Source organism: Aulonocara stuartgranti (genome assembly GCF_965226115.1).
Source record: "Aulonocara stuartgranti genome assembly, chromosome: 18".
NCBI classification, from domain to species: domain Eukaryota; kingdom Metazoa; phylum Chordata; class Actinopteri; order Cichliformes; family Cichlidae; genus Aulonocara; species Aulonocara stuartgranti.
In genome coordinates this window covers 18620968-18647920 of record NC_138954.1, presented here as the reverse complement: position 1 = coordinate 18647920, position 26953 = coordinate 18620968, and the positions used below count along the sequence as shown (strand labels likewise).

General features: G+C 43.0%; 1 protein-coding gene across 8 annotated transcripts in view; it reads left to right on the top strand.

Annotated features, from left to right (window-relative positions):
* Positions 1-26953, top strand: part of kmt2cb (lysine (K)-specific methyltransferase 2Cb) — a 94822-nt gene that overhangs the window by 28219 nt on the left and 39650 nt on the right. For 7 of the 8 annotated variants that reach the window (XM_082513909.1, XM_082513910.1, XM_082513912.1 and 4 more), the window contains 12 exons: positions 1890-2034; positions 2909-3112; positions 4301-4410; positions 4563-4672; positions 6821-6983; positions 7111-7282; positions 9076-9190; positions 11790-11965; positions 12148-12500; positions 17071-17148; positions 17342-18057; positions 19405-19527. In XM_082513909.1, coding sequence (XP_082370035.1) covers positions 1890-2034; positions 2909-3112; positions 4301-4410; positions 4563-4672; positions 6821-6983; positions 7111-7282; positions 9076-9190; positions 11790-11965; positions 12148-12500; positions 17071-17148; positions 17342-18057; positions 19405-19527 — 2465 coding nt within the window. The remainder of the gene's footprint in view (positions 1-1889; positions 2035-2908; positions 3113-4300; positions 4411-4562; positions 4673-6820; positions 6984-7110; positions 7283-9075; positions 9191-11789; positions 11966-12147; positions 12501-17070; positions 17149-17341; positions 18058-19404; positions 19528-26953) is intronic. The other variant, XM_082513913.1, reaches the window with a different exon arrangement.

Below are 26953 nucleotides of genomic sequence, written 5' to 3'. Positions count from 1 at the left end.
TACTTAGAGGTCACATAGCTCACATTTTCAATATACATTACCATTAAAACAGTGTGATTGCATCTAGGGAATGTGTAGAGAAATTAACGACTGATAAAGTGATAAGCCATGGCGTTATCAGTTTTGATTATGGTACTTTAGAGATTATAATGCTTCTTCTTTTTCTTTTTTTCATTCCAATCCCCCAAAAGCGACCCCTCTCTCTCAGATAGTGTGGTAGAGGCATGGAAAGCCGCAGTACTGAGCAGAACATACTTAGCAGAACATCCTTACTCTTGGTGACAATGGCTGTGATTTAATTTAAATTTGCTTTAAATTTCCCCCAATTCAATGCTGCCAGGGCTGGTTTCCGCAAGTTTGTGTTTTGAATGCCCAGGTGGAAATGTGTAGTCTGTCAGTATAGTTTTTGAATGCAAAGTTTGCTCCTAATTTTACTCACCCTTTGGTGTATTATGTATACTAGCATCCTATGCCTACATAGTTGTGTTAAAGTAATTGATCCATTAGCATTGGTAAGAGTAGTACTGTCACCTATCAGTTTTTGTAATCTGATCTTACTTAACAGTAGGTCTGCACAGTTGATGAAATTTTAATCTTGGTCACAATTTTATTTTTCCAACAATTAAATGAACATGATTGATTGAATCTGAAAATGCTTGCTTCGCAAAACAAACATAAAGAAAAAGCAGCGAACGTGCCACTAAATCAGCGCCTAACTATATGCCTCCACTCTGGACAAGTGAATAAACATCTTACATATCTGCAAATATTATTATTTAATTGACAGGAATGTAACACAATGTAAATGTGAAACTCATACCCTGCTTTAAGTGCTGCTGCAGTTTATTTAAAAAATATATATATTTATTTATTTATTTTTTCTTTAGTTAATTTAGTTGAATAAAGAGGACCAATTTTAGTTTGATGCAAAGATTTGTACATTGGTACATTAGCAGAAATGTAGGATGACATGGATGTTAAAGCATTGTTATGTTTACGTGTGGCAACATTATTATGTCAGTAATTGTGATAATTATCGTGCCCATAATTGTGGAGCCCTGCTAAACAGGATAACACAACCTTTTTTTTTTAATTTAACAAATATAATGAGCTATTATCTAAAAAATGAGGCGGGAAAAGCAACAATCAGTTTAATCAGTTGATGTCTTGTAAAAAATAATTGTAAAACATCCATTGCGTATGCATTCAGTTATCAGTAGGTAAGTAGTAGTAAGCCTAATATGAATTTTGCCCTTTTTTAATTCCTTTGGATGACACAATCATTGTGGCATTAGCCTAATTACATGCCAATGAAATATTAATAACATTTTACATGGCCCAAAGTCTCAGTGAGAGGTACTGCTGGGAGTTGTTTTGTATGATTAGCAGAGTGAATTGAGGGTTTCGTCAATTAAATTAAAATTAAAAGCAGTCGTGATATGTCAGATATGAGTCCAGGATTGAACTTTTTTTATTCCCCCAAAATATTAATTCTAGCTACTTGAGATATTTTGACAGCCATGCCATCTCTTTTATTCCCTGCCTCTATTGTTATCACTATTCTGTACAAGACCTTGATGTTCCCACTGAGTTTATTGTAATCAGTGCTTGAGCATATGGTCCCCATATTTTACCATCCATCTTGCTAAAAAAGGCTGTGTTTCTGACCTGGAGGAAAAAGACTAGAATATAACCAACCTGTCCTGTAACAGCCTGTGTCTGTCAGGGGCTGTATGCTAAACATGCAGTCATAATTGGCAGTGAATTGAGGAGCATTTACCAGCACAGAGGCAGATGCATTGGAACAATTCAGTGCTTAGCTGTTTCTCTACTCCCTAACAGATCTTTTCTCTTTTTTCCTTCCGTGTCTTTTTCATTTTTACCATCAGAAACACAAATCCAGCCGGTGGAGACTGTGGAAGTGACCAGTGAGGTGCCAGAGGAGGACAGGCCCTCTTCCCCTCTGGCCCAGAGCCCTCTAGCCGAGAATTCAGCAGGACCATCTGTCCCAACAAGTAGAGAAGTCAAAAGCAGGTTAAAAAAACTTTTCACTTCCCCAGAATCGCTGTTTTTGAGAAATAAAGAACCGTGCATGCATGTGTGTGAGAGACTCTGTGTGTATCTTTTTACTTTTTAAATTGTTTTTATGAATGAATAAGCACAGGTCTAGCACATACTAGATACATACATGGATGGATTAGGTGGGAGTCATCAGCAGGTAGAGGCAGCCCTTTTCCTCCCAGGTGTCACTTTGTTAGAGGTTGCAATCAGTCTTCTGGCCTGTCTGTTCTATCGATGTTGGTGATGGAAAGCAGATCAGGAGCCTCTCCTGGGATCTTATTAACAGTACCATCTCAGCACTTAATGTGATAAATATTTGCTGCTTGCTTTATTACTCAACTTTCCAGCTCTTGGCCACTGTTCTGCTGCTTTTCTGTTTACCACTTTGTCTCCAAGATGGCTTTCTCACTTAAAATGTTGATTGTTAGCACATCCAAATATCTGTTGTATAACCGGACTTGTCTGTCTTTCTTTCTTTCTTTCTTTCTTTCTTTCTTTCTTTCTTTCTTTCTTTCTTTCTTTCTTTCTTTCTTTCTTTCTTTCTTTCTTTCTTTCTTTCTTTCTTTCTTTCTTTCTAAATTACAAGGTCTGTGTTACTTAAATACATTATAATTTTTACAAGTTGTCTGCTTATAGCAGTATGTGTTTGGGAGACTGTGTGTGTGTGTCTATGTGTGGTGATAGTCTGTCTGCTTTGCTTTGTGAGGTTTTATGTATATTGCAGCACAGACAGTCCCAGTGCCACAAGAAGGAGGCCTTAATTCATGGTGACATGTATGGCACTGTATTAAGTCACAGTAGGTATATATAATTAAACACCCTCTACCACCCATTTTCTTTCTTTTAGTGAGCGTCTCTGTGCCTTCTGTTACTGCGGTGGTCGTAGCCTTCTGGGTCAGGGGGAACTACAAGTATTCACCGTCACGTCTCAGCTTGAAGCACTCTTCAGCCACAAAGCTGATGGGAGCTCAACAGGCGATGGCAGCGATGGTGATAAAACTGCTCAGCCAAAAATGGCCGAAGAGACCACCTCAGGACAGAAGGAGAAGAAGTAAGTAGGCCTGGCTGACACTGTTGTCACAAATAGTTTGGCTGCCATCGTTGGTTAGGAATAAGACACAATCTGTAATGCTTCCTTGTCATGAGTTAATGAGCTGCAAGAAATGAAAATTTGCTAACAGCTTACTTCATTGTTCTTTTTTGTCCTTGGCTTCTATACACTGATGTTACTGTGAAATCTTGTGAAAGCTGTTAGTCTGATCAAAAAGATTTTTCTTTTAGTTGACTTGAATTTTGTTATCCTGGTAATATGAAGCAGTAGTGGTGGTTAATATGGTCACACCTAACATACACACCCAACTGTCAGTATTCCCCAGGCCATGAGATGCCAGATCAGGCAAAGGTTACACAAGAGCCTTGTGTTTGTATGCACACAAATGCAAATCATACAAATAAAAGACCCTTCCTGCGCTCAATTGGACAACTGCCTGATTTGTTTTGGTCCTTTGAAACCAGTTGGTTGTCTCTCTGGGTTCACAGTACTGTAATGGCCAGTGACAGCATTATGGGTTTGGCAACAGGCCTAGCCAACCAGTAGCTGGTGTCCTGTTTGTGTGATTGGTCATTGAGCCCTTAGCTGTGAGAGAGAATAGATATATCATAATATATCATTTAAGACTAAAAATTAAGAAGAAAAAAAGAGATTAGGAGAGAAGACCATTTCATAATTGCTAATAAAAGTGTAAGGAATAGGTTCCCATCATGTTCCCAGAAACCCCCATCTTGATTTTGGCTGTTAGTTGTTTCCTGGAAATCCTTTTAAATGTTAATGCTCCCTCTCCACGTATTCTACATCCTATGCTGCTCAATAGTTGAAGCCAGGGAGTTGGAGAAATGCATCCCTTTCAACAGATTTTATGAGACAGAACAGCCAGCCTCTTGTGCACACGCTAAAAAAGATGGCCCTCCTTCCCGTCCTCCTCCTCTTCATCCACCTCCCTCCCCCACAGCTTTTTACTTGGACAGACATTTTTCCCCCAGCTCATTCTCTGTCTTCATTTCTTTGCTTTTGTAAAAACGGCACATCATTCTCTACCTTTATGTCTCTGTCCTCAATTTATTCTCAAGTTGATTCAGGCTGTCCTTCTCTTGCATAGTGCATTTTTAAGCTGTTCTCTACGTTAAAAAAAAATCTGTGCTGAGATGACTTTTTTTTTAAAAACCTTTTTCTTTGTTCCAGTGGGTCTGAAGGCTGCGAGGATGAGCCAGACCCAGCCAGTCGATTTTGGAACGAGCTTTCTCATGTCGGCCTTCCAGAAGATCTCAACGTCCAGTCTCTCTTCGAGTCAGGTGTGGCTAATGGACTCAGCCTATTTCTACATCCCATTTTAACAGTAATTATTTGTACTTGGAGAGTTAACAAGTGTACATGCTTTATATGCTAATACTGAATTTGTCTCTGATTCAGTTATTTGTTTGTCACATCCGTCTTTAAATTGTAGGGCAATGCTGGGCACATCAGAGTTGTGCCTTGTGGTCCGACGGTGTTTGTGAGGGCGAGGGACAATCTCTGCTTAATGTGGACAGAGCCATTGACTCAGGGAGCACAAAGGTGAGTCAAGGGAGAACATCCGTGGACTAATGGGTGTTAACACCATCTTAATGTGTTGGGGCAGCAGGGGAGGGACTGATTCAGTGAAACACAACAAAGCTGATGGATCAGACTGGCTGGTAAAGGTCGGCCTGGCAGCATGGCTCTCTCAGCTGTGAAATGGAAAAGGTCACACCACTCAACAGGGCTGAGCTCTCATGGCAGCTTGGCTCCTAGCGGCAGAAGTGGTACTACTTAAAGAGCTCTGATTCTTTTTTCACTGCCCATCGTGTGTGCTACCCATTAGTAGTGCTGCCACTTGATCTCCAAGTGGTTACTAGTACACACTCATGGAACTCAGAGAAATGGAATTGGGGTGAGGTTTTCTAGCCTGATCATCAGGTAGCTGAAATGGCACTTTGAACAGGCAGGGCTCTAGAGTGCGACCAATTTGGTCGCAAATGCGACCAAATTTTTCAGTGGTGCGACTAAAAATAAATATTTGGTCGCACAGGTGCGACCAACTGTTCCGGTAACAAAAAAAAAATCTCTGTAACTCTCCGTGTGGTCAACAACAGACACACATTATGCACCTATCGTGGACTAAACCAATCAGAGATAGTCAGGGGCGGGACCTCTCTGATTGGCCGTGGTCCAGTTGAAAGTGCAGGTGGAGGAGAGAGGTGAGTAGCTTGAATAAAGCGATATCAATTCATTAACGGATTCCACACAAAGACCTAAACACGGAGCGGACCCAACACATCAGAATCAGCTTCGTCTTTCTCGGCTTTCTCACCCGACGGCCTGAACACGGACACGCTGTCGGAGCTTAGCGATTCTTCGGGTCCGCGCTGTGTTTACGTCTTTTTGCGCTGATTCTGAGCTGCAGGTTTTGCCTCTCTCCAACCAAAATTCACTGAGCCTGCAGCAAAAGAAGCAGCAAACTGCGCTTCACATTTGATCAATGTCGTCATGAATTCCCTCTGACTTTTGCTGTTTTGCTTCCACCACGATAAAAATCACACTTCCTGCACAGCTCTCTCTCTCTCTGTACTTGAGGAACAGTTTCCCGTCTCAAATCTGTTTTCTGCATTATTCATTCGCTTATTACCCACCAGTCTAGCGTTGTTTACAGCGCTTTTTCTTTTTTTCACTTAAATGACCTCGGACAAGAAAGCCTAATTTCTGCTGTTCAATACTGAAGAAATTTAAATTTCTTAAAATTATGCAAAATTGCAGAATATTTTTAAAGTTATCTGCTATAAAAAGCCAGACCAGGAAAATCTCCTTCATGTTTTCCTGTGTTTTATTCTCAGATACTTTCACACAAAGGCATGTGCTGTGATTTTCACAATTCTGATGAAGTCTCATGTGTATCAGTACTGATAAATGATCAGAATTATAATATTTCTGACTGTCTGAGGCTGTCTGAAATTCATAGCCAGTGCTCTGACACGGTGCCATCAATATTTGAATGCTGAAAAAGCACAGTGTATCCAGGAAACACATTATATGCTGCGATAAATGCACTGCCCAAGTGTCCCCTCTCCCCACGGCCTTTCAGCAGCAGACAGCAGCAAACAGGTCGTCAGAGGAGGCCAAGATGATGATTAAGTTTTTAACATTTTCTACAATATTGACAAAGCACTTTAAGCACAAGTTTGTTAGTTAATAATTTAGAAATTAATATTGTCTGTATGGACTTCCCCCCCCCCCAAAGAAAGTGCACATGTAAAACTGCGGTGTTAAGCGATGCGGTTGAAAAATTTGAGTGCGCCTAACTTTTGTGCCGGTACGCCTAAATTTTTAAAGTTAGGCGTACCGGTGCGCCCATGTCAAAAAGTTAGTCTAGAGCCCTGACAGGTGTCTTAATCCAAATAAACCGTTTCCCAAAAATATACTAAGATAAAATAGTCCAGAAAGAAGAAGTGCTACACATCAGATCTTGGCTGATTTGACAGGTATTCTTTGATGTGGCAGGTTAAAGTACAAAACAAAAAAAACATAGGAGCGAACACCTTTCTGTGATGTGATGTGATTTTTTTTAACGTGAAATCAGGCATTTATAGACCATTTAAACATTACGTTTGTTAGTGTTTAAGAAATGTGTTTTAGTTGGAGAAAAGGGAGATTTTAGACATATTTTAAGATCGCTCTTTTTCTCCGCAGCACTGTGCATACTGTAAGCGCCTTGGAGCATCCATTAAGTGCTGTGCTGAAGGATGTGCTCAACTCTATCATTACCCCTGTGCGGGGGCAGCTGGGACTTTTCAGGATATCAGAAGTCTCTCACTCTTATGCCCAGAACACATTGAATTGGCCACTCACAAATGTAAGTTCAGAAAAATTTGATGTGTCAACTCCATAGGAAAATAACATAATGTATATTTAACAAAACTAAGACTAAATTGCATTGTATAAACTTTTCTTGCCTTCTCTTTTCATTCAACTGTCCACAGTTGTAGATGATATAAATTGCGTACTATGTGATAGCCCAGGGGATCTACTGGACCAGCTCTTTTGCACCAGTTGTGGTCTGCATTACCATGGGATATGCCTGGACATGGCTGTGACCCCTCTAAGGAGGGCAGGTTGGCAGTGCCCTGAGTGCAAAATCTGCCAGACGTGCAAGTGAGTCACTTCCCCTCTCCTCTAAATAACGGTTTTCCCTACTTTGTTTTTTTCCTTTTTGTTTACTTTTTTCCTTTCTTAATTTCTGTAAAGCTACCAGGCTTCATGCTTACTGCTTGTTTGTTTACCTCTGTGGTTTGTGAGGAGCTGACTGGACGTTGTACCCTGAAGCTCAGTCTTATAACCTCTGACCTTATTTAAACAGCACAAGAGCTCTGTTTGCAACCAGGCCTGTTTGCCTGGGGTAACCACTGTCTATTGAGTATTAAATATTGCATTACCATCCTGTAGCTGCATATTTATATTTTTCAAAATATCTTGAGCTTTGCGATGCAGTTTTAGATAGTGTAATTGATTAGTTTAAAGATCTTTTTACTTCAGCCAATTCATTGGCATTATGGACAGCGCAGCAACTTCTCACACCTTTGCACAGCTACATGCTTAAGGCTACTGTAAATCAGCTTGACAAATGTTTCAGCATACTAGCATTTCTTTACTAACATTAAGTAATGAAAAAAATGACATCATCAGCATATAGCTATAGCTTAAACTCAGCACTGGGTATAACAGTACAACTAGCAAAACTAGTAATCAAATGTCACTTCATTTGCTAGTGTGAACAAAAGTGGTGATAGAGATGACTTTGTTTTATTTAAAGCTATTAATAAATTGGGTATGAAGCGGTCTTTCCTGTTAGCTATTTTTTTCTTTCTATTTTTTTTCTTACCTTCATCCTCCTGAACAAGGGGCTTGCGTGAAGTTTCATAATTATTTGTATAGCAATCTAACATGGAAATCTTCCTTTCATTCACACATCAGTTCTAATTTTGGCTATAATCGGCTAATATTAGCCATTTGCTATTTGTATCAACATTTGTAATGGCCCATGAAGAGCTATATTGCATATTTTTTGACCAGATGGCTCTCTGCAAATTCAGTGTTGCCGTTACTCACTCAGAAACCCGCAAACACAGCACTAGGCTGATTAAAGCAAAGGTGGGTACAATATAAATGAATAAATAAATAACTACACATAAAAAATATTAGGGAAATCTGTCTACCACTGATATCATGCAGAGGACTCTTACTCCTAAAAATATTTCCAATGTTGTTAAACCTTTGATTAAGTTAATATCCTTAGACGGTGCCACCTGCTGGATTACGTTAACATTAGCTGTCTAAATACTGACAGTGTTAAGGTTTTTTGTTAGGAAGATATGATTACTTCTTTTCCTTCTTCTTTTTCTTGTCATTCTAACTCAGATTTCACAATAACTGAATATTACCATGTAAACAGTTTAGCACTTGTAATGTTCAGAGATCCACTGATCATTTGGCCAGTGACCGGAAATAATCTGTTTCTGATCAACCATGACTGGTGGCAATGGGATTTTGAATCACTTTCTGTTTTGATCTTATTAGCCTGCTACAGTCTGATGGGTCAGTGCAATTCTCTATGAATGGCTTTGTTTTTTTGTTTTTTAAACATAATTTCAACGTCAATGTAATATCCTTACAATTTATGGAAATTGGAAAGTGACCCGGACTTGAAAAGTTACTGCATTTGATTTATACTTGGATAGGAGCAAAGAACTTGTAAGCTTTTCAGAGAATTCAACTGTAGATGCAGTAGGACAGTTGAGGTCGGGTCTTGCAGGTCTTAGCAGAAGAAATGGATTACAGAAGGAAGCATAGAGCTATATCATTACAAATGACATTGTCTCATTGTATTAGACAAAAATAAATAAATAAATAAATCTCAACCCTAAAACCTTTTTACTGTCTCTTTGTAGGAATCCAGGAGAGGACACTAAAATGCTGGTGTGTGACATGTGTGACAAAGGGTACCATACCTTCTGTCTGCAACCTGTTATAGACTCTCTTCCCACCAACGGATGGAGATGTCAGGTAGGAAACAACTAATGGGTAATGTTGAAATTTAAAAAAAAAATAAAAATTAAACCGAAAACAAAGAAAAAAAAACAGGCTTGTAAGTAAAAGTATTTGCACTAGATTAAAGTGTTTCAAATAACTGCATTGATTCATCTGGTGCAATCACAAAATTGAACAATACAATTAAATGGAAAAGAAATTAAGTTAGTTGGACCTTGCATATGACACCCACGAGAATGTAGCTTTTTGATGGTTTCAATTTGTGCTTTCTGTGGTTATGAATGACTCAGACCAGCTGATCATTTAAAGACTTCAGTTCAGCCTCAGCGCTGGAAGATAACACTATGTTTGTGTGAATGCTCATGCACAAATGGTTTGCTTGCCACTCAGCTGGCTGGTTAGCACACCGCCTAATATGTTTTTTTGCAGCACCAGTTTGAGTAGGGCACATCAGTAGAGACAGCGGGTGATGCAAGGTCTTTACTCTTGGTTCTCTATTTGACTCAGCACAGGGGCATTTCACCCCCCCCCCCCCCACACACACACACAGCCTTGGCACTTGCTTCTCTGGAACACTTGCCTACATCCTATGTCCCCGCTCATGTGGTAGTTTTGTTCTGAGCATTGTCGTCTCACTCAAGTAGAAATCAATGAAAAATGAGTCATTGTTCCAGTTTCGGTGTTCTGTGAAGTTCCTGTGATGTGGCTTTAAGTATGAACACTAGAATTGTTGACTGCGTACCATAGGAAAAAGGTTTACCCGAGCTCAGAGGCTAGTTAGCCGAGTAAGCCGCTAATTTAAAGTAAGTGCATACAGTCTTGTTAAAGGCAAGTTTTAATGACTATGTCTTGTGGAAAAGAAGTGCTCACAATATAAAATCTCATTTTCAATCTTTTTTTTGTTGTTGTTGTTTCAGAAAATAGACAGAATACAAAAAATTCTACTATACCCCCACCCCCATCCCACAGCAACTCAAACTACATTAATACCCCAACCTCTTAAACCCAAAGGGACATTTCTGAGGTTCCTGCTCGAAAATGACATCCTCAAAATTAATAGAGTATTTCTCTGCAATTACAAACTCTGTGTTAACAATCTTGCTATCAAAGTAAAGCTAACACACACACATATACATATATATATATATATATATATATATATATATATATATATATATATATATATATATATAGAGAGAGAGAGAGAGAGAGAGAGAGAGAGAGAGAGAGAGAGAGAGAGAGAGAGATAGATATAGATAGATATATATATCTTTTTTTTTTTTTTTTTAATTATTCAATAAGCAAATGTAGCCCCAGCAGAGGGGTTCTTTCAGAGAGTAAAAATTTGAATGTTAATATGTCAGCAAAAATTCAATGTGCTGGTGTGTTGCATGTCAGTGGATAAAGTCAGTAGTGGTGTAATGATTATCTAGGAATACAATAATATTAATAATAGTCCTTCTTCATTTCCTGTTTTAAATGAACAGTGACACTCAAGTGACGTACTAGGGGAATCGAAACCAAGTGAGCTTTTTTTTAATCCCAAGACAACTCTGCTTACTGGTTCATATTGTTGGTGTGGAAACTCCCTTAAAAACACTGGCTGCTATTTATTTGCTCAAGTTAAACTGTGTTTCTGTCACTCACAAAGCTGTGCTCAACAAGCCATTCCACTGACTCTTGACGAGGACTGCAGCTTTAATCATAAGTTTCAAGTAATTTCTCCCCCTCATTCAAACTAAGCGCTACAGGGGTTACTCAGCGTGCAAGCTTGGTTGATTGGCGAACAGTAAAGGCAATGCTTGCGTTATCCTGTTTAAAGAAATATACACATTTTCCTGTTATTTTGGGCCATATGATAAATAGAAATGTCTATGCTTGAGTAAATTAAACCATTTACCAAAACTGTGTTGCCAAAAATGTCTTCTCTGCAGGAAAGGGTGTGTGTATGTGTGTGCAGGGGGAAAAGAAAGCTGGAAAATATAAAAGGTTGATTACATCTGATAATTGTCTGTTTAAAAAGAATCAGCCAGAAACGCTGCTCAGATGTCCTCCATGTTTTGATTATTGTAATCCAACTTGGATTCCAGCTCTTGGCCATTTGTAGCACTACTTGGCAGTATCCTGCAGTTTTGCGGCTGTAACCTGAATATTTTGGTGCCAAGATTTTAAAGTTTTGTGCTCTTAATCAAAAATAATAATAAAAAAATATAAATGCTTACTGATGAAATAATTCAAATGTGGATTATTAATAAAAGTGCCTTTTGAAAAGTTGTCCAAAGTATTTTCCTCGTCAGAAAATTGCCCAGTTTATCATTTTCATCAAACACTATTTTTGTTTATGTTTTTTCACAGTCCCCTGGTCTATCTTTAGATTTTACATTGTACAAATCTTTATATACTCACACTGAGATTTTTATATGTTTACACTGAACTCTGGGTATGTACAGATTTCATAAGATAAGATAAAATAACCTTTATTAGTCCCACACGTGGGAAATTTGTTTGTTTGTTTCATGCTTGGTTCCCACTCCATGGTTGAAATGTCTAATCAGTGTAGCAGAAGCACTGAATTCATACTACACTTATTTATTCATCTTCATTTTCTCCTCAGAACTGCAGAGTTTGCCTCCAATGTGGAACGCGAACCAGCGGCCAGTGGCACCACACCAGCCTGCTGTGTGAGAACTGTGTCCAAAATCAGGACCCTGCTCTGTGTTGTCCTATGTGTGCCTGCATTTTGGACCCTGAGCACCATAAAGACGTAGTATTCTGCCACACTTGTAAAAGGTAAGGGACTTGTGTTTAACTGTAATACCACACATGCAGTGCTCCTTTTTAATCCTTATTTACTATGGTGTACACTGCTGTTTAATGGTAACATGGTGAAACACTTGGATAGCATACTGATAGTTCAAATTTTAGGATTGCCCCATTAGACACTCTCTTAAATTCCTTTGCACTCCTTTCAGATGGCTACACCTGGAGTGTGAGCGTCAGAACTCAGGCCAAGCAGAAATCCACCCCAGAGAGGACTATGTTTGTTCCAACTGCAGGTCTCCTGCTGCAGAGCAGGCGCTACATCCAGAGGATATGGACACCGGCCCAGAGCTCAGCCCTCAGCCAGCCTCCATGCACACAAACTCTGAGACTGGCGTACAGCTGGCTCAAAAGCACACAGACCTAGAACTTGGCAATCAGCTGCCTCCTGAAATGCACAAAGACCCAAAACCGGAATTACTTGCTGTTCCATTGCACTCAGATCCAGAGCATCTACAGGCTACTGTCCAGGAGGAGAAGCTGGCCACATCAGACACGAAGCCTGGTAGGTCTTTGTTCCAGATTAGATTATACACAGATTACACTAAGATCCTTTCACCTTGTCTTTTGATATCTTGAAATCTTTTATTTTCATCTGTGCTCAAATTTATCCCTCATAAGAATCTAAGCTGTTTCTCACCTTGTTAATCATATCTTGTTATTGCAAGGACAAGGAAAGTTATTCTTTTGATTATATGAAATAGCAAACACTGAGGTTATATGATTAAGTATGAAAGACCATTTTTGTCTTTGTAGTTAAGGATTCATTGACTCAGCCTCTATCCACGCAGAAGCAGTTGAAAGTCTCGGCTATGAAACATCAATTTGTGCTGTAACATCAGTACTGATAAAGTTTTGAAAGTCACAGTTGTTGCAGATTAAAGTACTGAAGAGTTGTTTGGGCAAACACTAAAGAGAAGCACTCCCTCTTTTATTTGGAGGCCTTTATGAGGACTCCCAAATAAACAGATGGTGTCCTACCAGCAACAGATTAAAGCAACTCTATAGCCTTTGTAATTCTGTGTTTTGAAAATGTAAAGTACTTTGTTTCCCCATACTGTCTCTGGGGAAGATTATATGTAAGGTCTGTCACTATTAATGAAGAACTGATCATCTGCTTTACTTCAAGGAGCACCTATTTTTTTTCCAAATATTGCTAGCATGCATCAAAATTTAACATAAAACATTTCTACTTGAGACGGGCACCAAGTTGACAGATTTTGCTTGAGCTTTAAATAAACTTTGCAGGTAACAGCCTAACTTATCAACTTGGCAAAATTTGCTAGTGATTCTTCACTGGGGGGAAAAAACGTAGCCCATTTACCTTGTGGTTTTCAGAAGCAGGTTATGATGTAATGATGCACAGCAAGCTGTCTCAGCCATGCTGGATTCAAAATATGGCCGTTGATTTAAGTTCCAAATATGAATGTTACATAGAAACCACTTAGAACATAGAAAGAAGTGCTTGTGTGTATGGGTGTGAAAGGGTGAATGAGGCAAGTTGTGCAAAGCGCTTTGAGTGCTCAGAGTAGAAAAGCATTATATATGAACTGTTCCATTTACCATTTGTGTTGTAGCTGTACCTCCGTAAGAACTTTCTGTGTTCTAACTGTAACTCTGTAAGAAGAAAATTTTCAACTGATTACATATTGTTTTCAAGTCAACACATTGGCGCCATGGTTAGCACTGTTACCTCACAACAAGCAGGTCCTGGTTTCAAGTCCACCGTCTTTGGAGTCTGGATTTTCTCTCCGTGTCTGCGTGGGTTCTCTACGGTTACTCTGGCTTCCTCCCACAGTCCAGAAGATGCAGTTATTGGGGTTAAGTTATATGGTGATCCTAAATTCCCCATATGTGTGAATGTGTGTGTGAATGGTTGTCTCCCTATGACTGGTGATGTGTCCAGGGTGTACTCTGTCTCTTTCCTGTGGCAACTGGGACTGGTTCCAGCCCCTACACAACCAAGGATTAGATAAGTGGAATGGATGTTTTCAAGGCATAACCATCAAAGAGTTTTAGTACTGAACTTGAATTCAAACTTCTACTCAAGATTTGATGTGCACACCAGTTTTCTACGGATATCCCGAAGCTGAAGCATCATTCATGTAATAATAAAATTGAACTGCATCTGACTGTTCTTCCTGGTAGTTCCATTGTTTGTATTGCATTATGGTGCAAGCTTTATTGCCACTTTAAGTTGCACAGTGTTGGAATGCTTGCATGAAGCTCAGAGCTGCATCTCAATTCTGGTGCCTGTGAGATTTGCCAGCACTGGAGTGCAATATCAGTGAAATATATGGTTAGCTGGGGTTGCCAGTGGCAGCTCTGCTGCCCACTCTTGTCTAAGCAGCAGACTCCACTGATGAGAGAATGGATTGCAGTAGCATGATGGTGATATCGCTGATCCCCTGACTGCTAACCTGCCTTTGAGCTATATTGGCTCATTCATTCATTATTACTCACACAGCTTGGCCGCACTGCTCACCATATAAATGTTCTCTCATTTTACTTTTCCTGTAGCTATTCACTGTTTCATTACTAGGGATGGGTATTGATAAGATTTTAACGATTCCGATTCCATTTTCGATTCTGTTTAACGATTCGATTCCTTATCGATTCTCTTATCGATTCTCTTATCGATTCTTTTTTTTTAAAAAGGAGAACACTAAAGTCGATTAGCTTAGAACTTTGTTTTATATCTTCTCTTTGAACAAGATAGAAATTTAGGAGTAACATGGCCTTACAAACCCAACAGTGAGATCTTAAGAGATCCACAGCCTACGGCTCTTCAATGGGGTGTCACAGGGTCCCCAGGAAAAAAAATGTATATGTAAAATAATAAAATTAATATTCTCCTGTAGCAATAACAAAGTTTAACATAAATTATTCTGTAGCAATTACACAAGAATATCCAGTAATGTCCTGCCTACAATTAAACACATTCACTTACCAAAGTGAAATCGGGGGCATCTGCTGTGGCAAATGGGTGCAAGCCTTTGACCACAAACTTAGACACTGCTGGGTGACATTCGTCTATCCTGGCCTGAAAGGAGACGCTACCGGTAGACTGCAGCGAGAACTGCCAGCATCTGAGCCAGCCAGACTCTGTCTCTCTCATCATGGTTATCTAAATGCAACGCACAGTAATAGCAGGTTTTGTAATAAGGTAAATCGCGCTAACATAATATGCAATGCTAATTGATTAGTTACCTGCAGTATTAACGGGAGAGGACGTGGAAACGCTACCGCTGCTGCTGGGTTGAGCTTCGCTAGTCCGGAGCGGATCAAAAACACGACATTCGTTGAAAGCAATCGCGTGTTTTTTGAGCAAATGCTTTTGCATATTCGTAGTGTTTCCTCCCTTTGATGAAATCTCTACTTTGCAAGTATTGCACGTTGCCCTGTTGTCATCCTTTCTCATAAAGTGTAACCAAACTTTTGAGCGTTTGCGCCGCTCAGGCGCCGTGTTTCCTACTGGGTAAAAGACGCTACTCAACGTGATGACGTCATTCGGGGCGACTGGAATCGATAAGGGAATCGTTTTTAAAAGTGGCAAACGATTCCAAGGAATTGAAACAGTGGGAACCGGTTCTCAACAAGAACCGGTTTTCGATACCCATCCCTATTCATTACTGGATTTACCTGGTGAGGCAGTGAGTTACTGGTTGTGGTTTTTAAAGACATGTGGAGTGAACTTGTTATATTGTGCATACATTTTTAATTGTTAACTTTTTAAAGTTAACAGTAAACACAAAACAGTATTATTCCTACCCTTCTCTTAACATGTCATACCCCTTTTACTTAAAATATAGTGTTTGGGGTTAAAGGCTCTGAACTGAACAGTTATAATTTTTCACTAGGTATTAATAGGACACTTTAAAAAAAGAACTAATCTGTACTTAATTTATGCTCTTTTTTTCCCCACTTTTTCCTTTTTTTAAAAAACATGTGATGATGACTATGCTGCCAGCTGCCCACTCGTGTAATGCAATTAAAGTCATTAACTGGAGCTGTTCATCACCTGCCAGGATTCACCACCCCTCAGGGTTTAACAACAGGCTTACAGTGACTTAACTGACAGATGCTGTTAGATCCATTCTGTGAATGCAGGCGAGGCCTGACTTTAGGCCTTCACTGCATTAATCAGAGCTGCATGTTTATCTAAACCATCACCTTATTCACTGTAGGAGATATAGGAAGTAAGGTGTTAATATGAATGTGAATGCGTGTTCAGCTTGGTCAATAGCTGATGGCTGGAGATGGTTGGAGGCCCATCTCTCTAATTGACTCTCTGGCATCAGCACCGGATGAGCACCTGCAAGCTGCACAGTCATGAGCCCAGAGCACACAGACCCTGGGATGTTGGTTGTCATGGTTACTCCCTTCCCTGGCAGAGATGCGTAGCAGGTGCATGTGTGTGTCAGGATCAGTATGACATGGGAACTTGTGGATTGAAATGGTGGGCGCCTCCTTAAGACTAGGCTATCTGTACTGTCAGAGGGTGTCTGGCAGAATACTGGCTCGATGTTTGGATTCCTGATAGCCAGCAATGACTAGTTCTATTCATACCAGACTAGTCAAACGCATTGCTGTCTCTGCTATAAAACCAAATAGAAAGGGGGGTACACATTACAAAACCAAAGTGATGAGAGAAAACAGGAGAGACTATATTAATACCAAAATGAAGTCTGTGATACAAGCTTACCTCATGTGGTTTTTTGCACTGCGACCACTTGTTACCCAAAATCAGCTCTTCTCACACACTTCTCACGGTGCTTTCACGAGTGAAAGAAAGTGATATTGGTGTCATTGTCTCAGGAAACTACATCATTGTTTAGTTCTGCTTGTTTTTACCAGCTGATTTGAGATGAGTGTTTTTAGAATTAATGGAAACATAATTTTTAGAGAACTGTCTTCTTGCTGGGTTTCCAAATCCATCTGTGCTTATGGGCTGCTTTCTTTATTCTTTAACCACTTTGAAGATATTGTGAACAAAGTTAGAGTCTTATTCTTGCTTTTAATGAAGTGATGTATATTTTATACCTAATCTTGTTAATATTGAATCTGTCTTTTAGACATCTCTGTGGGAGCAGACATAGTAGAGAGGCAGGTTACTGAACCTTCTGTCAAAATTCCAGCAGAAATTAAATCAGGTTTGTACAGGCCACTTATTTATTTACCACTTTACTCATATTGATTTGTATCTAATAGTTTTTATAAAGTTTTGGTTAACTACAATGCTTATGGTTTATTATCAAAGATAAAATAATGTGTCAATTTTTTTTAAGATGTACATTTTCTACCAAATCTAAATCTTTGTCATTAATAACCTAATTCCTTCTTCAGAAACAAAACCAGCAGTAAGAGCCCAGCTTGCATCTACAGAGAGTCATGCGTCTTCAGTGACTCTGAGCCAGGAGTCTATTCCAGCGCAACACTCTACGGAGGGACTACAGACACAGGACACCACAATACAAATCAAACCAGCAAATACTGAGGCCTGCCCTGAAAAGGGCATGGTCAACCCCAGCACAAAGGATTTTAAGGCCATCATCTCAACCACCAAAGAACCAGGTACTGCATCAGTACCCTTCACGGACCAACCGATGGTAGTCGCACTACCCCAGCCTTCAAATATGGATGTAGTCAGGGGTTCTTTCCTGGAAACTAATCCAAAAGAACTCAACAGTGATAGGAGAGAGGGTATTTTTCACAGAAACCTGGCAGAGACTGTTAAGCCCTCCACTTCTACATCAGAAGAGATGGACACTACACCGGAAAAGCCAAGTATGCCATTTCCCAGTTTGTCTTTAGAGGAGAAACCCCTTAAAACAACTGTGGAAAGGCTAGCTGAAATGGTTTCTTCACCTTCCAACTCCTCCCCTCTGGCTCGAGGGACATCTCCCAGAGAACTAACTCAGACCCAGATTCTAACATCAATGAGTGACCACAGCAGTGTAATGCCCACCACCACTCTCATAGCATTCACCCCCAAAATTGGGATGGGAAAGCCAGCCATCACCAAGAGGAAGTTTTCTCCTGGGAGACCACGAGTGAAACAGGTAGGAACCTGAACATCATGTCACAGCGACTGTTGATTTTTCTGTCCCCGTCTGTCTGATTCTGTGATGTTCCCTGTCCCACTAATAAACCAGATCAGTGTAGGTGAACAACTGGTGCTTCTATCTTGTGCACTCCTAAATCTATGTGGGTTGGTGTCCTGTGGGTTTATGAAATTAGATTATGTTGGGTTGAAAGAGTTGAAGAAACTTGTGGGGTTGAGTATATGTTTTTCAATGAAATTTTAGGACAACACAGTGAATGGTGCTCTATCCACTCTTTGCACTCTCTTTACATGAATGTGCACCACAAGATTAGTCACAGTGTTTATGTAAATCTGAGTTGAGTGTGTTTTATTTTCTGTAGGAGATGCAATTTTAGCGCTAAATCACATTTTCCTGATGGCCCTCGCTATCTTCCACCTTTGGCATAGCAATCAGTCTCCCTGTTCATCCAATGTCCATGTTACAAACATCAGTCCTGTTGAGGATGAGCATTCATCAAATCACATATTGCAGTGATCATTGCCATTATCACATCCTATTTATATCATTATTACACCATCAGTGACAGTGAGTGACTTGTGGCTATATAAAAAAAAAAAATTTAATCTTATAATATTAGTGTTTAGAGTTTATAATGTAAACTGAAAGCTGACTGTCAGCAAAATAAATTACACTCATGACTGTAATACACTGTGAATGATGCCAGTGAGGACAGACTAACTCAGTTGGCACCGTTTCTTTCTACATATATCCCATTTCTAAAATCAACATATGAATCCAACTAATTTGTTACACAAGGCCAGGAGAAATCTCTTCCCAAAAAACTTGAATGCTGCTTTTCTATTTAGCATGTTTTTATCTGATACACTCGTCTACTGAGTTACTGACGCAGTGCCCCTGTTTTGTCAACATGCCAAACATACTCGGTTGTCATGGCAAGAGGTAACAGGGCCTCCTTTCCTGCTTTATGGTGCCTTGATACTCCTGGCAAATTCTGCTGCTTGAAAAGCAACTAACACAGTGATGCTCTCCAAAGATACTTCTTAAGTTCATGTGCATGAAAGGGTTCGCTTTAACAGAGAATGCAACCTAATAACTCATCCTCTTTCTAGTCTGGCATATCAGATGCTCTCTTGTACCTCTGCACAGTTTGGGTGTGTATTGAGTGATTCCCAAATGGCTACAGTAGGAGCTCACTACATTTCTCTAACATCTTTCTTTGTATGTTTTGTTTCTTTGCTGGCTTGGTTTTTAAGTTGCTGCATTTTTTTTCTTTTATTTTTGTCGCCCTCCTCCCTCCCTCTCTCCCTCTCTCACTTTCTCACCCACCCCTCCTTACCTTAGGGTGCATGGAGTCCCCATAGCAGTGTGAGCTCACCCTTGTCCTGGTCACCAGACCAGCCAGAGGGTTGGGACGTCCTAAAGACCAGGCAGTCCTCTGGCAGTCCCGGCTGGAGCATCAGAGTGGTAAATACCATGGCTCACCAGAGACGGCAGGGCAGCAGCTGCCCTCTGTTAGCCCTCTGTTTGCCAAAGTGACGCGCACTCCCTGAGTGTTCCTGAATGTCACTAATGTGTACTGAAGCCAACAACAACAATTACTGTAATCTTAAAGTGAGAGGGGTAGTCGCATACCAATGACTAAGCTAATGACGTTTTTAGGGTGAAAGTGAAATATTACTCTGTACAAACAAGATAATTTTGTGCTTTTACAGATTGGAGTTGCGTAATCAAGGGTATGGTATAGTGCTAAAAAGGATTTTATTTTTATTTATTTATGTAATTATTTTTTAACATGCCGCTATTCTGGTGTCAAGCCGAAATTCATGATGTGCAGTTCAAAAATCTCAAGCAGCCTCTTCATTTCTTTATATTTTGCCAGACTTTATTGTTTTTTTTTTTTTTTTTAAGTGATCATGAACAATTTTTCATCAGCCTTTGTGATCTTCTTTTAAAGTTTTCTTTGGACATTCGCTGTTTTTTCACTTATTTTCAGTCTAGTGCTTGTACCTGACCATTTCCATATGTTTTTGTTTATTAAGCCACTTAACACTGACCTATGAATCATTCAGGTTTTTTAAAAAGGGACTGGTTCACGGGATGAACCAGTGTTGTTTGCCCACAGCAGATAATTTAGCTAAGAATAAATTTAAATTGTATCTTGAGTGTTAAATTGTATTTGTCAAAGATGACAGTTTTTCAGGCATATTTATGCACCAACAAAATTATTCATAAAGAGCTTTTAGCTAAAATCCTGGCATATCTCACATTGTATGCAGTGTGCCCTTAAAAACACATTTCAGGAAACTGGTTTGTGGCGAACAAAAGAAAAGTGACAAGGGTAAGGAAGTTTCTACAGTACATGAACAGTATGTGAAAGCCATATCCTTAAGACATTGGAGGGGGGGGGAGAATCAGCAAACACCTGGCACAGTACCTGAAGAGATGCATCTCGTCCTTCAGTTGATCGATATGTTGTTCACTCAAGTCTCATCAGAAATGATCTCAGTCGAAGGATGGCTGTCAAACCATTCATAAGGAAGGGAAACTGGGAGAAGAGGTGGAGATAGTCCATGTTACATAAGAACTGACTGAACTGAAAGTCCTGTAACAGTCTGTAAGTGTAGTCTGTAAAGCTACAATAGGTCTGATGGGGTGATTAAAACCAAATTTTTTAATTTTTGGTTCAGATCATTGTCAGTATGATTGGAGGAGGTCAGGAGAGTCATTTTTTAGATGGCTATGGACACTCACTGTTTTACCAGTAAGTGTCCATAGTCATCTAAAAAACATGCAGACTCTGTTATGGCCATTTTCCTTGTTAAATGTAAAGAAACGGGAGTGGCTGAAGACTTTTGCACAGTACTGTAGCTCTCAGCACTGTATCCCCAATGATGTTTTTTTGATACTGCGAGAAGCGCTGTGTAGTACAGGGACCCATATTATCTTAGCTGAACATGTCAATTAATAACACACAGGATAAACAATGTGGCACACAACATTTTGTAAAACTTAAAATGTAATACAAATAACTTAAGGTTATGTATATAACCCCGGTTCTCTGAGTAGCATGAGTGAGTGTCTCACTATGGGAACGCCTCCTGCGTGACCTCATCAGAAGCTCAAATACCATTACGCCAGCCCTTACAGGCTGGCTAGGTGATGCCCATGTCAGGAGGGGCCAGTGCCTCCCTATATAATAGGCTGACATAGCGTCAGATGTCATTCAAAACAAGCCCACCTCTTCCTCGCTTCCATAGCAAGGAGGGCGGTCTGGTGAGACACTCACTCATGCTACTCAGAGAACCGGGGTTATATACATAACCTTAAGTTCTCTTTCATAGCATTCGTTTCGTGTCTCACTATGGGAGAAATACTGACTCCCGGATTGCCAGACATGCCTGTTAAGAAGACAACTGTCCCCAACAGCACTTCACAGGGGAGAGGCCCCCACCCGGGAAGAACCTGCACTGAGGACTGAATGTGCTAGGTTAGGTGCTGTCACATCTAACCTGTAAAACCTAGCAAATGTATGAGGCGAGGTCCAGCATGCGGCTGCACACACCTCCTGAATAGAAACTCCCCCAAAGAGAGCCCATGAGGTTGCCAGACCTCTAGTGGAATGCGCACGTAAGCCAGCAGGGGGCTGAAGGCCCCCGCTAGTATAGGCCAAGGCAATTGCTCCCACTATCCAATGGGAGAGGCGCTGTTTAGACACAGGCTTTCCCATATGTGGTTTAGCCCAGGACACGAACAGCTGGTCACTTTGTCTGACACTCTGGGTTCGGTCCATGTAAATGCGCAGGGCACGGACTGGACACAAGGTATGCAGCCGCTGTTGCTCCTCTGAGGAGAAAGGCGGTGGGCAAAAGGCCGGCAGTTCTATAGGGGAACATGCGCCGACAACCTTCGGGACAAAGGCAGGGTTGAGCCGCATACAGACCCTCGTATTATCCGAGGAGAACTGAATGCATGACTGATGCACTGAGAGAGCGTGGATCTCTCCCACACGTTTAGCAGAAGCTAAAGCAATTAAAAGAGCCGTCTTCAAGGACAGAAATTTCAACTCAACCTGTTCCAGGGGTTCAAATGGGCAACAGGAGAGCGCAGCCAATACTGTGGGAAGGTCCCACGATGGAGCCAACGGCCTAGACGTAGGCAATTTACGGCGTGCACCCTTCATGAAACGGCATATTAAGGGATGCTGGCCAACAGTCTTTCCCTCAAAACCAATATGGCAGGCTGAAATTGCTGCCAAATACACCTTGATGGTGGAGAAGGCTTTACCCTTATCAATCAGGGCCTGAAGAAATGACAGAATCACAGCCACCGAGCACTGAAAAGAGATGGCCTGTGATTCTAAGCACCAGCTTTCAAACACACGCCACTTGTGCTCATATAGCGTCTGAGTAGACGATGCTCTAGAACACTGAATAGTGTCGATAACACTATGAGGGAGCCCCACCGTGTTCAGGTTAAACCACTCATGGCCCAAGCCCATAGAGCTAGCCTCTCTGGGTGGGGGTGGAATATCTCCCCCTGTGCCTGAGACAGGAGGTCTCTGCGTAGTGGTAACGGCCAAGGAGGGCCGCACAGCTGCTGAAAAATCTCCGCCAGCCAGTGTTTCCCTGGCCAGTGCGGGGCTATCAGGATCATATAGTGACTTCTCTCCCTCACTCTGGCCAGAGTTGGAGAAATGAGGGCCACTGGGGGAAAAGCATAGAGGAGGGTTCTCGGCCACTCGTGAGCTAGAGCATCCACCCCGAGTGGAGCTCTCTGATCGTGCAGCGAGTAAAACAGGGGACACTGAGCATTCTCCCTGGATGCATAAACGTCCACGGTCGCCTGACCGAATCGCAGCCAGATCTGCTTCACCACCTCCGGGTGAAGCTTCCAGTCCCCATACAGCGGGTTGCCCCTGGAGAGAAGATCTGCTCCAAAGTTCAAGATCCCCGGCACGTGAGTTGCTCTCAGTGACAGCAGGTGGGCACTGCTCCAGACTATCAGTCTGTGTGCCAGCGTGTGTAACTTGGGGGACCCCAGACCGACCTGTCTGTTGATGTAGGCCACAACGGTGGAATTGTCCGACCTCACTAAAACATGATGACCTCTCAGCCAAGGGAGAAAGTGTTTTAGCGACAGGTGAACCGCCAGCAGTTCCAGACAGTTTATGTAGGCGGAGCGCATGTGAGGGCCCCATTCCCCATTCACTGTTCTGCCCTCGTGGGTGGCCCCCCAGCCGGAAAGAGAGGCATCTGTGGAAATCACCTTCCTGGCTGAAACTGCCCCCATGGCAACGCCCTGAGACAAGAAACCTGGCCTCTTCCACTCGCGGAGAGCGAGTGAACAGTCTGCAGAGACTCTCACGCGACGGTGGCCGTCTCGGTGAGGGTCCAGTTCCCGCGAGCCCACCCAGCGCTGAAAGCCTCTCATGTGCAGGCGTCCCAGTGTTATCGCCACTAGAGAAGAAGCCATCAGACCGAGCAGCCTCTGGCACTGTTTGAGGGTCACTGTGCTGCCTCTGCGAAACAGTGCAAGGGATGACTGTATGGCCGCCGTTCTCTCCGGGGACAGAAAAGCCCTCACCTGAAGGGAGTCTAGGCTGAGCCCTATGAAAGTAATGCATTGAGTTGGCGTCAATGTGCTCTTTTCCACGTTTATCTGGAAACCCAAACTCTCCAGATGGTGTATGAGAGCATTTGTGTGACAAGTCGCTCCCTGGCGGGTTGGGGCTGCCACCAGCCAATCGTCGATGTACGTGGCCACCCGAATGCCCTTTTTCCTGAGCGGGGCCACTGCTGCCTCGGTGCATTTCACAAACACCCTTGGGCTCAGTGAGAGACCAAAAGGCAGGACTACAAACTCGTATGCCATCCCCTGGAAAGCAAATCTCAGATACTTTCGGTGTGGGGGATATATGGGGATGTGGAAATAAGCATCCCTCAGGTCGATTGATGTGAACCAGTCGCCCGCTCGTACAAACCGTAGCAGCGAGGCGTGCGTCAACATCCTGAACTTGTATGTCCTCAAATGCCGGTTCAGGGCACGGAGATCCAGAATGGCTCTCATCCCCCTCCCCCTTTTCTTTGGCACAAGGAAATACCTTGAATAAAATCCGCTGTGCATTTCCTCGGGAGGGACAACTCTTATAGCTCCTTTGTCTCTCAAGGTGGAAATTTCCTCCAGGAGAAAACTGGCAGACTCGCCCGGAGCACGAGAGTAAACAATTTCTTTGAATTGTGGTGGAGCGACACTGAATTGCAGCCTGTAGCCCTTTTTCAATGTCCTCAGCACCCATGCTGACTGAGTGCAGGTGGCCCAGCTCTTCATGTGGAGAGACAGAGCGCTCACTGGCCACTCCACCGAATATGGCGTTTTGGCGCCCCCTTGTGGTCGCAGCGCGAAACACACGCCATTTCGGCGTCCCGTCACCTCTGTCACAGGCGAGCGAGGTGACGGGCTCATCTGCATCATCACAGCCGTGGAAACGCGAGTCTCCACGGGCTGCGTTATGGCAGACGGTGCTCCGTTTTTCAGCATGTTTGATTTTCTCATGTGTTTTGCAACACTCGACAGCGCCCTCGGCAAATTGCCTGGATGCGCGTGTCGGGGCTTTTTTAATACAGAATGCATGAGAGAAGTGCTCGTGTGGAACATGTCCCGTTGAACTTGCTCTGGAACGGAGCTGGGAGGCGGCAGGGCGGCCCATGAAGGGGGGAAACTGGGTTCGCTCCCGCCTAGAGGAGAGGCTGTCAGGCCGGCCGCTTCTTCCTCCTCACGATCGCGGCAGCGGGGGGAGGAGGAGGGGCCGCTTGAGGTCTGGCCTGGGGAGACTGCTTCCGAGTCCATGGATTCTTAGTGGCCCCGGCAGCCTGGGGGGCTGCCTGCGTCTTAGGCACTTTGGGAATCCTGAAAGCGGGGACCGGGCGAGACGCTGCCTGCGTGAATGACTGGCGCGGCGCTGCTGGGGTGGCGTGCTGGGCCCTCCTCGGCAGGCAGAGTTTCAGAGCCTCATCATCTCTCTTTTTCTCCTCACATCTCTTCTGCATGGATGTAACAGCCGCACCGAAGAGACCGTGAGGGACGACAGGGGTGTCGAGGAGTCCCTCTTTTTCCTTAGTCGTCAGGTTGGTGAGCCCGAGCCAGCGTGCTCGCTCCTGAAGAACCATGAGGCCCATGGCTCTCCCAGTAGCCTGTATGGCTACCTTGTGGAGGCGGAGGACGTGGTCAGTTATAACGCAGATTTCATCCCACACTGTGGTATCTGTGTTAGCTGTCATGTCCTCTTCTAGCTCAGCTTGGTAAGCCATTAGCATAGAAGAGGCGTTTTGGGCTCTTACTGACAGAGCCGCTGCCTTGTAGCACTTATCTGTAAGGCTAGACAGGAAGCGGTCTGTTTTGGAGGGGAGAGATGGGGCCGATGAGGACAGAGACGTCTTCGGGTGAAGACGGCTCCACTTGTGGCATCCGGCGGAGGCCGATAGACTCCATCCCCTCACAATCCAGCAGGGAGCTCCCCTTGATGGGGTGTTTCTCGCTGTAAGGTTTTGCTTTCCACGTCACCGCTATCTCATCGAGTAGCTCAGGAAAAACAGGCAACACATGCTTCCCCGTCTTTTTCGCCTTCGGCAATTTCTTACCGTCAAAACGAGACTTTACAACCTCTGTTTGTATGGCGGGCCACGGGATGTTGAGCCTAGCGGCTGCGCGCTTGCACATGTCCTGCATGTCGAGATCCAGGGGAGACGGTGGTGTCGGTTTTTCAACCTCGCCGGTAGCCGAGGGCTTTGCAGCCCAGCTGATGCTAGCCAAGGAGGTGGAATCGTCCTCCTCGTTAGCATCTCCTCCCCAGGTGACTTCAGCATCGCGGAAAAACACACGATCTCCGTGTGCCTCCAGCGACGGGAAAGCGGTCGCGATGGGCTGAGGGTCTGCCTCTGCCCAGCTCGGCCCTGGCGTTGCGGCCAAATCATCGGGCATCTCATTTTCTCCTTGCGCCGCAGCAGCCTCACACAGCAAAGGGTCGCCGCCCGACAGGTTAGCCCGGCGAGCTAGCCTGCGGCGGAGTAGTTTGCGTGGGACAGCCGCGCAGTGGATACAGTCGTGTGCAGGTGTCAGGGCAGCCTGAGCGTGAGATAAGCCCAGGCATGCCGCACACACGGGGTGTGTATCCCAGGCAGAAATCTTCTTGCCGCAAGGACAAGGTTTTGCAACTTCGTTGGCCGTCGTAGCCGTGGTTAGCTAGAGGGTTGCGCACGTTAGCGAGACTGACACTGAGTGCGGAGAATATTGCTATTCCTCGCTAGCGTGGGGTGAAAAGTGTTGCTACTTTTCTACAGGTATTGCTACCTAATGTGTAAAACCGCTAGCGTCGAAGGGTATTGCTACCTGATGGTGAAGCTAGGGGTACCTTTATTAGCAAAGTGTTGCTACTTCGCTTTCGGAAAGTATTGCTACTTCCCTGGGTGAAAGTATTGCTACTTGGCACCCGCACTAGCCACAGAACAGTATTGCTACTGCTTGTATGCTAGTGGACAACTGAAAGCTGGGAACAAAGCGCCCGGCGACCGAGTTGTTCACTCGAATCTGTGGACAGTTTAGCTTTAGCACCCAATAGCACAGTTGTCTACAGGCTTCTGTGAGAAGCGAGAAGAGGTTTTTGAATGACATCTGACGCTATGTCAGCCTATTATATAGGGAGGCACTGGCCCCTCCTGACATGGGCGTCACCTAGCCAGCCTGTAAGGGCTGGCGTAATGGTATTTGAGCTTCTGATGAGGTCACGCAGGAGGCGTTCCCATAGTGAGACACGAAACGAATGCTATGAAAGAGAACTCAACATTTTCTAAATGCTGGTACTGTTAGCAGACTATAATGCTATTTTGCTGGTTAA